At 32.2% G+C, this 18549-nt stretch overlaps 1 protein-coding gene and 1 long non-coding RNA gene across 9 annotated transcripts; one reads left to right on the forward strand and one right to left on the reverse strand.

Moving 5' to 3' along the window:
- Nucleotides 1-746: 746 nt before the first annotated feature.
- LOC148239232 (anoctamin-4) lies at nucleotides 747-17279 on the reverse strand. 8 transcript variants are annotated; one of them, XM_088187839.1, is made up of 25 exons: nucleotides 17023-17279; nucleotides 9617-9892; nucleotides 9476-9549; nucleotides 9317-9412; nucleotides 9016-9171; nucleotides 8844-8954; nucleotides 7857-8010; nucleotides 7634-7791; nucleotides 7424-7572; nucleotides 7263-7362; nucleotides 7090-7197; nucleotides 6246-6451; nucleotides 6013-6179; nucleotides 5852-5947; nucleotides 5661-5782; nucleotides 5429-5593; nucleotides 5227-5370; nucleotides 4982-5151; nucleotides 4540-4679; nucleotides 4314-4473; nucleotides 3027-3072; nucleotides 2851-2956; nucleotides 1716-1891; nucleotides 1463-1652; nucleotides 747-1359 (listed from the first exon to the last, which is right to left on the reverse strand). In XM_088187839.1, exons 3-25 carry the CDS (start codon nucleotides 9491-9493, stop codon nucleotides 1217-1219), a joined length of 3081 nt encoding a protein of 1026 aa, XP_088043965.1. In that variant the 5' UTR covers nucleotides 9494-9549; nucleotides 9617-9892; nucleotides 17023-17279; the 3' UTR covers nucleotides 747-1216. The 8 variants fall into 8 exon arrangements, 5 of the variants coding, with proteins under 5 accessions (XP_088043965.1, XP_088043942.1, XP_088043951.1 ...); XM_088187816.1 differs by having other exon boundaries at nucleotides 9624-9892; nucleotides 17023-17139; XM_088187825.1 differs by lacking the exon at nucleotides 17023-17279 and adding an exon at nucleotides 15740-16092 and having other exon boundaries at nucleotides 7646-7791; nucleotides 9624-9892.
- On the forward strand, nucleotides 1491-2328 carry LOC148239233 (uncharacterized). The gene is made up of 2 exons (XR_015810015.1): nucleotides 1491-1632; nucleotides 2163-2328. It is a non-coding gene; the product is annotated as an uncharacterized LOC148239233 (long non-coding RNA).
- Nucleotides 17280-18549: the final 1270 nt, after the last annotated feature.

Consider the following 18549-nt stretch of genomic DNA (forward strand, 5'->3'; position numbering starts at 1 on the left):
TTTAATAATCATAAGAAATTAAAATATATCCATAGCACTTTTTATCACTATGTTTTGAGTAAATTGACAATCAATTACGTAAATTACGATTTAAAAAATTTTTTCCACTATATGATGTTATAGAATTTAATAATTTTTTTTTAAATTAATGCCTAAATTTTACTGTTTTGTAATTTATTTAATTTTCATATTTTTAATACTTCAATAATGAGAGTTTTAAAAAAATATAAATTAAATATAAATATAACATTTTGTACGCTACTGTATATTTAGAGTGGTTAAATATTTACTTTTTCATTGATAATATTAATATTTATTGAATTAAAAACGATTTGTATTTGAATAGCTGATAGAAAAGAAACATTCTCTTTATTATGTGAAGGATGGAAAGATAAGATAAAATGACATTTTTTGGTAAATTTAATCTGTAAGATTTAACATATCGTTTCGCATAAAGTATATGAATGAAACAAAGGCTTGTTAATATATTTACATTTATTTTATTAATAAAAAATCAAAATCCTCTACGCTGGCACATTATATAGTTCATGGTTTAAAGTTTGCTAATATAAAGTACAAATCTAGTTAACGTTTTTATATTATAGTATATATGTACATATATAATATATTATTAAAAATACAACATTGAAAATATTTTTTAACTTTTGATGATACTATTAATATATTTATATGGTAACTAATAAAAGAAAACGTTGAGAAATTGTGATTATTCACAACCAGTAATAGGGGCATTGATTAAAATATCACAAGATATGAGAATTATCATTTGTATAATGAATTACATATATACTTATTTTACGTATCAATAAAAATAATAATAAAAAAGGATGGAAGAAAAATTAGATAAAATATGCGATGATCAATAATTAAGACTAAGTTCAAAGTCGTTATTAATATCATATTAAAATTATAAATACTACCTGTAAAATGTCATTTCATTAAAAAAATACAAAACACTGTGTCGTACAAATTATCCGTTAATATTATTTAATTATCTGAGATCATAATACTTATTTAATGTTTCATTTTAGATTTTTATATATTTTTAAATTTCATGATAATGTACAATGCAATATCATAAGTTTATATTTTTTAGGAAAACAGATGCGTTCAGATGTTACGTCGTATTATTATTTCTTACGTTGCTTACTGCTTTAGCTACGAATACGTTGAACACCTCTGATATGTAATGATATCAATGATGCTGCCAAGCGGCTGCGACCGAAGCCAAAGAAGCTCTCGGCCTTTGGGAGACGGTAACATGAGCGTCTAGTCCGTCGGATATTTTAGAGAGGCGTCTTGCCCAAGAACCGACTACGTTTGCTGCTGCTCCAACACCTGCAATCATAAAAATCAATATGTGCAAATATTAGTTTTAATGTAAATGTAGCAATGTGGATTTTTTGTGTAATGCTCTCATAAATTTAGCTCAAGTCCTCACCTGTCTGCGGTGCTTGTTGGTGCATTTGGTTAATTAGCTGCTCATATTCTATTTCGCTGCCCTTCTTGAGTCCGTGTTCATATTTAGCTTCCTTGGCCAGAAGCGCTTCTCTTTGCCTTTGCGTTTTCAATTCGCTAGGAATATCAGGAATCACGTATTTCATCAAACCGGTGAGACCGAATACAATATGCTGAAATATAATTTCAGTTGTTATATTTATAATCTAGTAGAGACAATTCAAGAAAATTCTTACTTCAAAAACTACCACAAACGCGAGGCGAGCTGCAAAAACGTGCCAATAATGCGGAGAGAGCCCGTAAGGATCTGTAGCATGAGTGGGCTCATTCCTGTACCCTCGGAATTGACAAGTGGTGATATTAGGGCTCCGTTCTACTCCCCATTCGTCGCGATAATGCGATGTGTTGAATACTGTAAATATTGACGATACGTTAATGTATAAAATCGTATTTAAGGTGACTGACGGTAACATCTAACAATTAGTTAAATATATGTCACCGATTCCAGTCTGGTGGTGTTGCAATAGCTACTCGTATGTATGTAGATTGTTACACCGTTGTAGTTAGCGCCTAGAAAATTAGGTTTTTGTAAAGGTACTTGACGACGGGAGATGACGGGTGGCAATTAGACACAGATTTTATTGATGATTTGAAGTTACATGTTGTTTATTATTTATATACAGTGAACGCTGCGCGCGGCCCGCACGGGTATGCGTGCCGGCCAGAGTCGACAAGAGAAGAAGCCCGTCACGCCAGTATTACCAGAGTGCCGTTGACTTTTACGTTGATTGGTATGTTTCGCAGTAAATCATTGAAGAAACATATGTTCCAAAAAACATTAAAGAAAAATATTTGAAAATTAAGTGTGTTTGAAAATCCTTTATTTAATAATATCAAAATAATTATTTATGTAGTACATATTATTGTTTTTAAAAGTTCGCAGTAAAAAACCATATCATTAGATTGTAAAAGATGACAAATATAAAAGACAAATTTTGAGAATCATTTTAGTATAAAAAGACAGTGAACATAATATATGTTGGGTAAAAATGAAGTGACTGATATTTACTCAGTTGAAAACGGATCACGATTGAAACAAAATATGAGTAGTAACGTACGGTTTTATAAACAACGGATTTATTCTTTGTTAAATCGTTGACAATAGACCATTTGGGTGAATCGAGCTAATTTTAATTAATAAAACTGTAAAAAGATTATAGCGTTTTAAATATCACTAAAATAATCGGCTACTTTATCTGAAACAATCTAATATTTATAAATATCGCTGTTTATTTTTCTTGCTATCAAACACATCTACTTCATACGAAACAAACTAATTTAAATTGCGTACTTTAATGAATATAATCTCACCTGAGAGTGAATGGTCGATGTATCCAGCTAAAGTAGCGTCTGGCGAATACACAAATTGATAAACCATCCTCGGGATGAAATCGCTAGTGTAGGCAATCACAAAGGCCTATATGTGATATGGAAATATTTTTTACAACAATTTGGAGTTATTAATATGTTGCGTGATTTTTACTCACATTAGAAACCACCGAAGCATAAGTGATACCTTTCAGAATGCCAAACCTGTGTTATAATTCATAAGTTTATATGGATTTGTATGTCTATATACATGACATATACAATCAACATCAGACAATTATTTATTTAAAGTATAACGTAAAAAAAATTGTACACTAGTGGTCTTAAAATATTTATTATTTTTTTATTATATAGTACAGAGTAATCCAATCGATTTTCTTATGTTGGCAGCATCAGACAGCTGTCAATAATCACGCGTGTTCAAAGTGTCAAATATTTTATTGCAATGACAGATTTATTGATTAACCACCGCTCAACGCATTAAAATTGTTCAATTGTTTTACAGAAATAACAATTATGAACGAACTTGCATTTACACCCGTATAAAATTCAGATAACACAATAACTAAAGCCCAGAGACCACGAACAGCGAAGAATTTACGTAGTGTGAGAGGTTGATGCTGGTTTTCAAACAAAAAATCTTCTCTGATAAGGCACATTTCCACTTCTCTGGATATGTTAATAAGTAAAATTGCCGCATATGGAACAAATAAAATCTTCATGAGATTCACAAGAGATCATTACACGCATAAAAAGTGACTGTTTGGTGCGCATTGTGGTCAGGCGGTGTCATTGGGTCTTACTGTTTTGAAAACGATGAAGGTCGGACTGTAACAGTCAATTGTGATCACCATAGTCGCATGATAACCAAATATTTTTGATACCAAATCGAAGATATTGACGTGAAAGACACGTGGTTCCAACAAGATGGAGCAAACTTGCCACAGATTGAGTGCAATGTTGGATATTTTGCGCGATAAGTTCCCAAGTCGCATTATTTTACGTGTTTGTGACATTAATTGACCGTCAAAATCATACGATTCAACATCGTTAGATTTTTTGTGAGGTTACGCTAAGATCGTGTCTACAACGACAAACCCGAAACGTTGGAGCACCTAAAAACCAACATCCGCCATGTTATAGTTGAGATTTGAGAAAGGATCAGCTGATGCAAAATGTCTAGAAGCGACCATTTAATTGATATTGTTTTTCATAATTAATGAGATACATCAAATGTTCGTTTAATAAAAAAAAATCAAATATATTCTTAAATTTGTGTTTAAAACGGAAGTTGGATTACCCTTTACATATGTATATAAATGTTTTTATTTGATGAAAATGCAAAATTGAACTTCATTTAAAACACTGGTCCTACAGTTGCTAATTTGCAGTACATTGATTTTTGATGTCACATATAGTTTAATGAGTATGCTGAGTATATTTACCAGGCTCCAATATCTTCTACTCTCTCTGCCAGCGGTCTTCTTGCTTGAGTAACCATTTTGTAAGCATCCAAGCGTATTTCTGCTACGTTGTTGAGCAAAGCAAATAATGGTGCCAATGGAAAAGCAGCTACGAACAGTGTCACGAATCCATATTGTAAAACTGTAACAATAGATTTATTAAACATTACACTCGAATATATTGCACTTTAATTACTGCGATATTAACTCATTTCTAAATATTCATCAAAAAGTGCTAATCTCCCGGGATCCTGCAGATGATAGTCTTCCTCCCAAGTTTGATGCGGTCTATCTTTGTCTACTGTGTGTGCCCTATGTATTCTTTGACGCCACCAATTCCACATTTTCCTAAAAGAAGATTATATTTTTTTTTTTAGATAGAATTATTATTACTTGTAGGTGTATATGGAGGTGGTAAACAGTGACGGAACTACACGGCACAAAACCCCGCAAAGTAGGCTGGATGAGGAATGGATTTATTTTTAAATGCAAATTATTATTATATATTTTTAAAGGTGTGTGCTGGTTATTTTTTTTTGTGTACATATCATATTTTTTTTCATAATATTATTTATATAAAATAATATTAGTTATTGATCGGGAGTTTAGGTGAAGTTCCGCCAATAGTGGTAGATGAACAAAATTCGTACGGATATAGTATTTCCATAAAGTTATTGAAACTCTGTTTTCCAATCATGATTATAGCCAATTGGATACAGAGCTCACTCAGGCATCCAGCTGGATCACAAACGTCTCCTTTCAGCATGAAGAATTCTGAACGTCTCGCCTGATTATCGCCTGGATATTCAAAGAAACGACCCTTATAAACAAATATGAATCTTTTTAACATATGTTTGTTATAATCTATCATTTCATTGCTATTTCGAATATTCACCTTAAAGAACGCTATGTATATGAGCGATGAATAAAAATTCATGAACTCAAACAGAAATATCTTGAACGTGTAAGAGTCTTCGTATTCCGTTTGAGTCCTAGGGTTCTCCAGATTAGTCAAATATATGGCAAGTCTTGCATAAACCTAAAAACATCTTGAATGAAATATTCTTATATTAAATTTATTTATAAAAAATCAATACTTTGGTTAAGAGCATGATGATGATTAGATTGATCAGCGCTGCCGACATGGAAGTTATGATTTTGGCATGCTGTTGGATGAAAAGATCTCCGCCTCCATATATAACAGAAACTAGTGATATTCTATATATTATGGTGCCTAAAACTGCGCCGAAAACAACCGAAATCTGGAATGGTAATTGTTGTTGTTCTCATTAGAACTCTTAAATAGATTCTTATAAAATTATGTTATACCATGAAGAAGAGGGCGCCTCCGGTCACAGCGAAACGAGCCGCTCTAGACCAAGCTGGAAGGTACGGTTCTCTTTCTCTGGTCACCGGGTTGATTCTGAAAGTCTTCACCGACGTTTCGAACTCTAAAAATCGTTAAAATAAAACTATTATGCAACAATTTCATGGTAAAAGCAGCAAAGTCATTGTTTTACCTGGCCTTGTGTCTTCGTCTCGATCTACGCCATACAAGTCCCACTCCCAAACGACAACAGACTGCTTCCTCTTCCACAGTTCCAAAAAACTGGTAGCTACGATATAAACATAATTTATATCGAATGCAACATAACGATGACAGAATTCGATCAATATTTACCCCAAAACGACATAAAAATAGCAAAGAACACAGTAGCAGGATTATCGAATAAGTAAGTGAGTCTTGCGAAAAGACAGGAATCGTACAACGTTTGGTACTTGCAGGCTTTATCGCACATGGGGCATAGTACTATACTTCCTGGTCCGGAAGCATTGCAAATTTCTCTCCTGAATAAACATATACCTTGTTGAATTTCTTAAAATTTCACTATTTCATTATTTTTGTAGACTCACGTTGGTATATTGTCGCGCGAATCCATTGACAAGAGACCATAAAGGAAGCATAGTGTTCCAACGATCGCGGGTGCATACAGCATTTTTGTGTAAAACCCTAACCAACAGAAGTATAAAGCGATCTTGTCGCCGAAGTACTTCTTAACGAGCCAAAGAGGCTGTCTCTTGTACCATTTATTAGGACGTGCCCATTCAAGATACAGCAACTAGAAAATAGTTTTAATAAAAATTTATTACTTTAAATTAGAGCTAAAAAATCATTTTTAATTTTTCTATATTTTGTGTCAGTTTAATGCCAATGTCAATGCCATTTTTAAAAATTGCATTTAAAATAGTTGATGTGATACTATGGGAAATATTTACTATAAATGCTAATCTGATACTAAATCCCAATATAAATATTTTTACTGGACAGATATATCATCGTTCTAGCATGAGGTATTTTCAAATCTACAATTAAGGAATGCTTTGATATCTGATGAACATATTTATGTTTTTGCTTCATTGGAAGTCACTTTTCTATGATTTTGTAAATTCGAATCAATACATTTTACGTACAAATAGCATCAAGTATCGCCAGAAAAAGGATACGTGCCACACAACGAATAACAGTGAAGTCAACGCGATTAGCTCCATTGTCTCAAATTTCTAGGTGAATTTTTGAACTAATAAGTTTAACAAGCTTTACTGTTAAACAAACGTATATTTGCGATTGACCAGCAAGTGCATCAACTGATATAACTGTGTCAATAAAAGAAAACAGTTGTAACGTGTCAGATTTTATCTATTTGGGTTAAAAAGTTTCGGTTTATTCGGTCGCAAATATTATGAACTTAAAACGTACCCTTCGATCGTAAGAATTTCCATTTGCCAACGATTTCTTATAGTTTCCTTCGTGGAGAGGAAAACATGCAATGTATGTGCTATCATTAAGCAGTCTTCTGATTCCCATCTGTAAGTCAACGATTCAGTAAAAAATAATAATTTATACATAAAAACATTTTTAGTTAGTTCTACCTTTTCTGCAGCATCATACTTAGTTCTCAACAAAATTTGCATCACTAGTAAAGATCTTTGCGCTGAAGTATAAGATGTGAACCTATCCTTGACTAGAAATCTACAATAGCCTTAGAATATTAAAATTTCAATGCTTATATTTGTAACTATGTGTATCTTACTGTTCTTCCCGATTTCCAGAGCTACAAGCCGTCGCCTTATAAAAAGAAGGTTCCGCTTCTATCAACGAATGATCCCAATCCAACCATTCATGAAACTTCCTACTGAGACGCTGCAGTTTGCTTTCTTTTTCAGAACTGGTTTCTTTATCCTTTAAATTGCATGTATATAATTAGTAAAATACTATTTTACATGAACGCATAATGGCATACCCAAGCTTTCACCGAAATTGTGATGAATCTTTTAGTAGGAAGCTTCAAACCCATGAGTTCAGAATAACGCGCCTCTGTCTTCCAAGGTATGTGGATTTTCAAAAACCACGTTTTCTCATCGAACGATAAGCACTTATTTTCTAATTCAAGCTCAAGACCTGTACAATAATAATATGTTATGATTGATTAAATAAGAGAGTTTGATAAGTAAATAGATACAAACCTTCTTTAATAAGGTTATTCTGAAAAATTCTTCTTTTTTCTGATCTTTTTGATTCAGCTTCGGTCATGACACCTAAATTTTCTTCCACATATGCTAGCACCATGTCTATCCTTCTACGGCCGTCTCGGAACATTAAAGTTTCAGGATCGAGACCCTAAGTTTTTTTTATAAAAGCATGTATTAGGTTTTCCAAAATTTCCGTTATTGATAGATACATATTTATGGTATATTAAATATATTAATAATTTAATTAGAGTACAAATCTAAATAAAGAGCGTTTTCCCATAAAATAGTTGACACTAGAATAATTACAACAATAAAAATAGTAAAAAACAGTTTAAACCAGTTCACTATTGGCACGTGTCTGTATTCCCAACCCCCACACAGTGTCTTTCCTGTCCCTTTGTCCACCTACAGTGTGTATCTACATTAGGGTTCTCAATTATTTGTAGTTTTAAACTATTCAAATATTGAATCAAAATTGGAGGAAGTGTTAAAATAGTCGAATATATTCGTATTTTTTTCCTCGGTTTTTACCGATATAAATTTATTTAATTAATTAGTGCAAAAAATCAATTAACTACCTGTAAAATAATATTTAATTAAAAAATAATTATTTTAATTAATTATTCTGAATTCTGAAGAATTGAAGAAAATTTTTATAATTTAATTGTATGTTGCTTACATAAAATAATGAGATGCAGTGAATTTTATTTTAACTCAAATATGGTATTTTTTTGAGAAGTGTTTCATTATTTTAACAAATGACGAGGAGTTCGACACAGACTCATCACTAAGTGGTTCTACTCAACTTCAATCCCGACCGCCTGTTACAACGTTTTTTGATCAACCCGGACACTTCCTCGCTGATACTGACATCGGTTTAACTACTATGTATAAAAAAATCCAACCAAAAATAGATTTAATAAGACTAAAGATCTGATAAAGAGATGGAAACAATGTTGGACCAATAATTATTTACTATACCTCTCTGCTCGTATGTCCTTCCGATAAATAATAGCCATCATGATCAGTGTTGTTCAGAACAATGCTCCCATTATCCTCAGCTTTTCCTTCTTTTGTGGTTGTATTCTCGTCCTATACACGCAAGTTGTATTTTACTTAAGAAAAGACGCATGAGCGAAGAAGTTTATAAAACCTGAAGTGGAGGAAGAGGCGTCGAAGGCAACGGCGTATTCCCACACGGAGTTCCAAAAGGTTCGTGCATCGATGACGTGGTCGGAGAGAGCATGTTAATTTTCGTACCAGCAGAAAATGCTCTGAAGCTCATGGAATTCCTATCCAGCAAAATCGGCTAGAAATACAATTTCTTATGACAGATATTGAAAGAAATAATAAATTGTTTTGTACTGTGACATTGACAGGTAAATTTCTATAATTTGTGGGCCGCGAGTTCGAAGCATTGATCGATTGGAAAATGTCCAAATTACTATACTTACAGTTTTAACGGGACTTTCCAGTATGTCAGCTAGGGTAGTTTCACAACTACCGGGTACATTGAGGCCGCTGTCCATGTTTCCGTTCCATTGTAAGTTCTGTAAATGTTAAATTCCAAGTGAAAAATCAGACTAAATTAAATACCGATAAGTTACACTTACCAATCCTGTATAAGACATGACCGATCCTTGACTGTGACGCCTTCTGGCAGGACTTGATCTACTTCTGTTCCATTCTGGATTATAAAAACGACGATGATAATAATTCTAATCCTTATAAAACATTATAAAACATTTTCGGACCATGTACCTAAATGGTCTAACGGTACTATAAAATCTCTTTGCTGCTGAATAGCACCTTCATGACTAGCCCTTCGTCTGCCTTCGATTTTGCTAGGGATTCCATCGTCAGTTTTAGCTCTTTCGGTTGTCTCCTCGAACATTTCCGCCAGTCTCGGTACTATCACTCGGCTAATGCCATTTTCTTTTAAAGCTTGCGAAAACGATTCACCGATTTCGTCTATCATTCCTTAGCTACAGTCAACCGCGCAAGACATGCGACTGACAACTCGAGAGCCGCTGTAATTAAAAAAAAAACATTTTAAGGTGATGTTGAGCGAAAACCGTGACATTTCTATCGACAATGACATAAATGAGTGATTACCAAAGAATCCTTAGTAAACAACATTTATAATGAACACGCTTTTTTATATTCCCCATGTTTATTTATTTTTATTAAATCTTCCGTTATAACCTGACAGGAGTAAGCCCACTGCGTTACAACTGGCAAATCTGTATCTACTGAGTAAGTCAATCAGACATAATGAATACATATAAAGTAAGTATTAACCACCAGATTGAAAGTCTAGGAATCGGTGGCATCTATATTATTAATTAAAAATTATTATGTGCTATGCAATTTATAATCAATAGATGTCACTGCAGCTGGGGCCGTATTTTTAATAGTAAAAAATCGATTGTCGCTACCAGAGCTCGAACCCGCAACCTCAGAGTTACTAGTCTGAGACGTTACGGACTACGCTCCTTGTACAGATATCTGAGAAACATGTTTTGGACCTTTTTATTATTAAAAGTGAGTCGTTTGCATTATTTGCAACCAGATCAGAGAAGTATACTCGAGGGTATTGTGCAGTAGGTGATATACAAGGCACACAGTGTGCTCAAGCTTCTCAATTAATCCCAACATCTTTGAGGCTTTATTGCATATGTTTTCTCTATGTTGATGGAATTTATAGCCCTCTTAAAATAGGACACGCAAATTGGTTAGCAGTTAATTTCAGTGGTATCTTTGCTCATGAATATGTCATGGAATGACATTTTGTGATATTTAGTGGTAATCTATTAGAGGATGACCACGTACATAGATTTAACATCAAATTAAAGTAATTCAAGATCTATGGAATCTATTTTAAGGAATACTGTAAGAATTTGAAATTATTAATAACTTTATTATTATTATTAATAAACAGAAGGAACATAAATAGGCTGAGATTAGAACCTTGAGGAAGTCCTGATGTGGCAATGTGTTCAGACGACTTGTGTTGCCCATATTGATCATATTAACGACGATTTGAAAAGTATGATTAAAAAAATAATATTTTTGAGGGAAAACAAAAACCTATCCATTTTTTAGAATTAAAGCACGACAAACTTTATCAAAGGCCTTTTCAATATCAGTGTAAATGATATCAATTTGATTGCCTATATCAAGATTTTTCGTCACAAAATTGGAAAAACAGAGCAGATCTCGATGGACGAAAACCGTGCTGTTGACCAAACAAGTATCCATCGATATGGTTTGAAGCATACTTATGAAAAATGATTTCGAATACTTTGGCTGGTGCTGATAAAATCGACAGATTTGATTTTTCTCCCTTTTTATGTATGGGAGGCACTTTTGTAAATTTCTTTTCATCGGGAAAGTATTTGTTTTCAACGGTAGGTTAAAAACGAACAATGTATTATTTCAATTGTATCAGCTGAAATTAAATCAAGACAACCCGAATTTTTCATCTTCAATTTCTCAACACAATACTGAAGGTTAGAAATTGTGAAACTATCGATCGGTAGACATCCCGGTGAATATATTTTCTATTCATTGTCGTCTGAATTTTAATGATTAAATATTAAAATAATAGTTAATCGTCTTTTTGAAGAACTTATACATACTTGTGCTAATCGGTAAAGACAATTCTATTGTCAGCACGTTAATTTTACCCAATTGACAATATCCAGTAAAGATTTTAAATTCTTTGAAGCCAAGTGACTATTCAAAGCACTAATGTTAGCAGCCCTATTATGCTACTGAATAATTCGAAGTCACCAATTACGGTTTTGAAGGCATTGAATACATGTGATGATATGTCTTTTGACGTCGAGTAGTCTCAATTCCAAATTCACTTTAATAAATACTTCAATTAAATAAAATAATGATATAGATAAACACTTTTAAAATCAGTTTTGTTCGTTTTTGGGCCGTCCTATATATAAACTAGGTATGTTTGTATGTCGAAGGGCAAAAAGCACGACACGATGAAATATTAACTTTCGATAACGAGAGAAGATTGCTATACCAAAGCCTCGAGTCTAATACAAAAATCGATAAACACTCTGTAAAACACGCGTAAAAGCCGCGATGAATTTGTAATAATATAGACAATGCAATTATGATTGTGATTATACACGTATGTTGTTTGCGTTAAGGAAAACGACAAATTTCACATAGTATTTGCGTTTGTATGATGAAGGAAAATCCAGATGGTAGCACGCGATCTGGTCGAAAGCGTGACGAATATAAGGATATTAAATTTACGAATTACACATTTATACACTGAAATTGAAAAATAATTAGTGATTGTATAAAATCGACGAAAAATCAGAACATGATAAATGTAAAATACCTCAACAATATTGATTGGATTAGACGGCTTAAATATTATATATAGTATTACATGTACGTAGTCAAGATTGTTGTAATACTCGAAGTTTATAATTCTATAAAAATATAGATAAGTTTATATATTTAGTTATTTGTAATTCCATTTACATATTAACAATTTATATAAAATTTATTATAATGAGTTGGTTGACGTACCTGTATTTAGTTGTGAATTTATATTCCGAAGCCAACTAATTTTTACACAAGGGATATCAAAATTTGAAGCAAGTCAAGGATAACAAATACTTTTGTCTATTTTAAAAAATAATAATTTGAATGGTTTCATTATTTATGCAGAAAAATAGATATATGTATAGACAAAACTTACAGTTTATATTTATTAAAAATAGTTTACGTTGCTACGTGTCAAAAGAAACACTTATAAATAAAAACAATTTTATTAGGTTACGTGAACTACTGATTCTGACAAAATAAGAAAAGATCAGTAGTGTTATCTTTATTTCAAGACATACATTAGTGAACATCAAATGAATACATATCTAAAACTGAAATTCAAATAAAAATCATTTTAGAATACTATTTCATTAAATTAACTCGTAATATACAATTGACATTATATGTAGCAAATATAAACATATATAATGAGAAATAACTATATATTACATTAATTGCATATAACTGTGTTAAACGGATTTCAATTTAAAAATGTTCTCTGTTTGCAATTGATTATTCTAGGTTTAGTTAAAAATAACACAAACCAACCTTTTGGGTTTAAAAAAATATCATACTCAAAGACAATCAGTCTACTCTGGTAAATTTGTGAACTTTATAAATTTGTTTTAATATATCCTTAAATATGAAATGATTTTCGTAACAGAAAGTGTGAATATTTGCGCACTGGTTTTTCTCTACCCTTTTTCAGATATTCTGGTTCGTCTTCAGTCGTGTAACAACCCCACATTAAAAAAATTATGACCGAAAATATAATTAATTCAAGACATACATGTAATAATAATTGAAAAATCAAAGTAGCGCAATTTTTTGAAAGATATATTTTTCTAATCCGAAACGAGAACTACACTTGAAAAATGTGTGTCATACACCTTTTTAAGTAACTTTAAATTGAAAAGTTACTTAAAAAGGTGTATGAGGTCAACGTGGATACAGCGAGGAGGCTTACGACAGCGAGGAAAACTACATATTTGAAGCAATGGAAAAATTCAGATGATATTAACACTAACTGAGACAAGGCGATGCTCCCGCTTGCCTGTTCTTGCATATTGCCATTGAAAAGGTCGTCTGAGACTCTAAAATAATTTGTGGGACAATATAAACTATTTACACATAATCGGTGTAATTACTGGCATATGAAGATGACGTAGACGTCATAGGACATTTCAAATTAGCAACTGTGGAGGCATTCCAAGAGCTGTGTGGTACTGCGGATACAAAGAATACAAATTCGATCGCTTAAAACATCATCCTCTCACAGGAGGCACAAGTCCTATCAGGGACGTTATTTCAGTTTTTCCAGAAGGGGCGGGAGGGGGGCAAAAATTGGTCAGTCAGTGGTCGTTTTGATTTTATTAAGATTTATGGTATTTCAATAAATGACATGCATTTTTCTGGTTAAATTCAAGTTTGAGAAAATTATCCAGGGAAAATGAAAAAAATATTAAAAACCGCATTAAAATGTGAAAGCTGGTCTCACAATCAGGTACTTACATATTCATATCAGAATTAAATTCATAGTACTACCTATGTTTGGTCATTGCTATTATACGGATGCCAGACCTGGACTTAAAAAATAATACAATCAATAAACTGGAAGAGTTTTAAACGTGGCTATATATGCGTATGCTAAAAGTTCCATAGTCTCCAAAGACCGAATTCTTTTCATGATAGGAAGCAATCGAGAACTCCTTTCGCGTTTTGAGGTCCAAAATATAAGCTTCTTCATACCGTAATGATGAGAAAAATTGAATATAAAAATGTATCGGAAAAAAGAAGATAACTTGGCTGCGAAACATACGCCTATTGACAGCCGAAGAAGTGTTTCGTGCAGCCAAGGATCGGGAGAGATACTTGGAACAAGATTAGCAAGATGATCTCAAACGTCTAGAATCGAACATGGAGCCAGAAGAAGAAAAAATTCACTTAACAGTCTCTGGTAAGACTCAAAAGGTCCTGGAATACAGGTGTGAGACGTGGACATTGAGCTTCAGCGACATTCAGCGATTGCAGACAACGCCAAACTTGTGTCGGTATAACAACGAATCATACAGATTATATCAGGAGCCCAATGTCATCAAGTATATTAAAATGCAATGTCTCAGGTGGACCGGATATCTGACGACTTGAAACCTACAAAGCGGTTAACCTTTTATAAGCCGGAGGGTAAGAGGAGCACAGGCAACCCGCGATGGTATAATAAAGAATATCTGTAAACTCGGCGTCAGTAGCAAGCTAACGTAACAGCTGAGAGTTATCAAGAAATTATCAAAATGCACAAAGAAATGCCACATCTGGTTTCCAAAATTATCATTCGAAAAGGCTCTAATCGCGACCACACATTGCCCAAACACATCAAAATTGAACGAGTTGGGCTATGAAATATTTCATCAACCACCATATTCATCCTGCTAAAAGATTATTACTTGTTTGAATAACCATTTCGGAAAGTTTTTACAGGGTAAAGTGAGGTCTTCAACAAACAAGTTACTGCTGAAAGTGCTTATTGAGATTTTATTTCAATCAATCGCCATTTATTCTTAAAAAAAAACAACTATTTGAGTTCTAACTTAAATAAGCAATGCGTTATTTGCATTTGGTTTAGTATATCATATATATTAGAAAATGTTATACTGATACTTTGTAGATATTAAAAAGGGTTTGATTTAATTGGGAATGGTTTTAAGAGATATGTGAATTTAAATAAATACTTTGTTTCATAAAACGAATTGTTTGTGCATTTATGTAAGATAATTTTATAGATATTTTCTTCAGAAAAAGAGTTATTCATGGGGTGTTCACTGTTCTGATTAATGCTCACTCGCTGCCTTTCGCTCGCACCTAATCTAGTCAATAGTTATGCACAAACAATTTGCTTTATTAAACAATTATTTTATATATAGCTGCCACTGCAGTCAAACGACTCGGTCGACGTCTTAACCACTCCTGCTCACAAATTAAATGTTTTAAAAATATATTCGATCAAAACCAATGAAATATTATTTAAATAAACAATAAATTGAGAATTGAAAAATGATTTAAAATCAAAATAAAAACAAAGAATAATTAAAAAAAAACAAATATAAAAAAAACATTTATGTTTTGCTATTCGCTTACAAATATCAATTTGTGCTCTACATAATATTTCATTCGCTTGGGATCGATCATTACTTCATTATATAGGAAATAAGTACTTCGCAGAGGTCACATACGAGCAGTAATGATGGAAAAAATAATGCGATATCCATATGTGAAAAAATACGAACAGACATTACCTATCTCATTTTGTTGGCGAAATCACTTTGCAATTACATATGCATAATACACTTGCACTTATTATAATTGATATAACACAAGTAAAACTTAGCGTCCCGTAAAAACGTTGTTATGGCCAAATATTATCTATTTATATTGTCGTTGACAATTAGTTTTTTTCAAAATAGTGTCGTTAAAAACAAAGATAATTGTCTCTAATTATTTTTACATTTGTATATTTTTTTGCCATTACTCTTCACGTGTATCCAACGAAAAATAAATAATTGAAGAGAACAAGCGAAACGTCTATTCGCAACTAGCGCCTAGTTGCTTTTGTGTTGGATATTATTTAAAAATGACACCGACACGAATTGCAGTGTTGCCATTAGTATTTCTTGTATTAAAATATACAATTATTTTTTATTAATTTAATGATTTATTGGGAAAGTTGTTATTGGAACTTTTTGCAGAAAGTGTGAGTTTTTTGCTACTGTTTTTTTATTATTATATAGATTAACACGTGGAGAATAATTGTAGGAAAATGTGGATAATACATTATTTAGCAAAATTATTCCACGTTTTAATTTTTAACTCTTTTAACCCGCACATTAAAAAACGCAAATATCTATGGAACAACCTTATAGTATATTTATACCAATTTGATTTAATAAAAAGTTTATATCTTCAAATCGTATACTAAAGACTGCTTAGTTACGAAATATGACATAAAAACTAAAATTGTATCTTTTGAAAAATCAACGGAAAGCAAACTTGACTAACAATAAAAATACTTGAATATAATTTAATTGCTAACTGATCCCTCGCACATAGAAAATAAATAATATACATAAAAAACACAGACTATTAACATCAAATTAGAGATACATTTAAATATAAATTAAGTTATTGATTCTTATTTGTAGTTTAATCCCAACGATATAACACGTAGTCGTAGAAAATATGTCTTAACAAACAAAAAAAGTTGTTAGCAAAAAACTGATTAAACCAATAGACATTTTATATGACTAAATTAAAATGTAACAATAACTATTATAAATAGGACATAACCAAAACAACTACTGGCTACTGATTTATATTTTGCATAATTTCTTTTATTATTATATACCATTTTATAATATGATCGTGCGATGTTATAATGCATTTACATCTAAATTATTATTAATATAAATATGATATTCTAAATGACTAAATTTAATATTGATTGATATTTGTTAATACTTATGGCAGCTTTTGATAATCGACTCAATTCTATAAATAATGAACGCACGAGTATGATACTTACTTAAATATTCATATTAAAACATGATATTGTTGGTATAATTCTATTGAACGAACACATGCTTTCAGCGGAAAGACCATCTGTTCCTCGCTTATGAAGCTTTCGTCGCAGACTGACTCCTATTTCCGTTTTTGTGCTTCCGTTCCGCGCAAAACTCCGGTCAAGCATCGGTCGAGCTGGAGGAGTGAAAGACGTGAAATTCTGTCTTTGGCATGTCACCGTGACGACAGCATATATGATTACATTAAACTTTTATGTGTATCGATCAGTCATCGGTTGCCCTACATATGGAGGAGCCTTCGAGCGAAATCCGATTCGAACATGCGATTGGTCGTATGCGACGTGTGTGTGAAAAAAGTTAAAAATTTGGTTCAATTGAATTCCGGATTTTACATATGTTTCGCAATCATAACATTATAGCGTTGGCAATTGTATAAATATACGTTTTAGAAAAAAATATTTTCAGTAACTACGTTAGATTCAACATTCTTTTCACCAATAGCTGTTAAACGTCTGAAATGGTTTTAAAATAAAATATGTGGATATAAAGTTTTAAGTAATAAAATACGCTGATTTATTTTTAGATGTGTAAATTGCTAGAACTGGTTTTCTTCACAGCATCATAACTAATTTCAGTTTATTATGTTATCCTTCAAACCTTATGTTCTTTCAGATTTTAGTTTTTTATAGTTGCCAAATAAATTAAAATTGTAAATAAAATTCGTCTATAATTCTTAAGAAACTGTACTTTTTATCTAATATGTTTCTATTGGTCAGGCGCCACTGCCTGACTTGCGAGTTGAAGCTATAAAGTTATATTTTTCAAAATATTCAACTATGTGTATATTTAACACAAGCGACTTTTTACTGAAAATATTTATGATGATATATTTTATGTAAATATTTTTATAAAAAAACATCAGGAAATAATATGCTGTGGGGATCACACAGAGTACTCGTTTGTGGGGGATATTATTCTTGAAACTCGCGTTAATTACACTGACCAAAAGTGATCATTTATCAATAAGGGTAAACTAGACAATAGTGCGATCACACAAAGGCTCTCGTTAATACTAGAACTAAAGGGTTCCTCTATAAAAAACACGCAAGGATTTTTCGGTGCATTGAATAAATATTTTTTTGTTAAGAAACGGTCACGGGAAACAATATATTACCGGAAGATAAATAGCACCGTAAGGCTACAAAATTCCCGTTACGCAATTCGACCTTGGAGATATCCATCGAGCAAATGTCACTTTCTAAAGGCGTATGTTAATTTCATTATTCTAAGAAGCGGGTGCAACCATTGGCTGAATTTTCATTGCATGATTGTGATTAGTCAGCAAGCTTTGCAGCCCTGAATACTTGAGCATTGATTCCAATGAGGAGAAGGCAGTCACTTGTCAGACTCTGGCAGACACTCGACCTGAGATAGCCTCAGGTGCAATGCCATTTATTGATTATAAAATATATTACACATAATAATTTATATTTAATAATATGGATATCACCGACTCTCAGACTTTCAAT

Source organism: Plectrocnemia conspersa, unplaced genomic scaffold (assembly GCF_051122295.1).
Source record: "Plectrocnemia conspersa isolate PC_06_02 unplaced genomic scaffold, ASM5112229v1 ptg000001l, whole genome shotgun sequence".
Taxonomy (NCBI): domain Eukaryota; kingdom Metazoa; phylum Arthropoda; class Insecta; order Trichoptera; family Polycentropodidae; genus Plectrocnemia; species Plectrocnemia conspersa.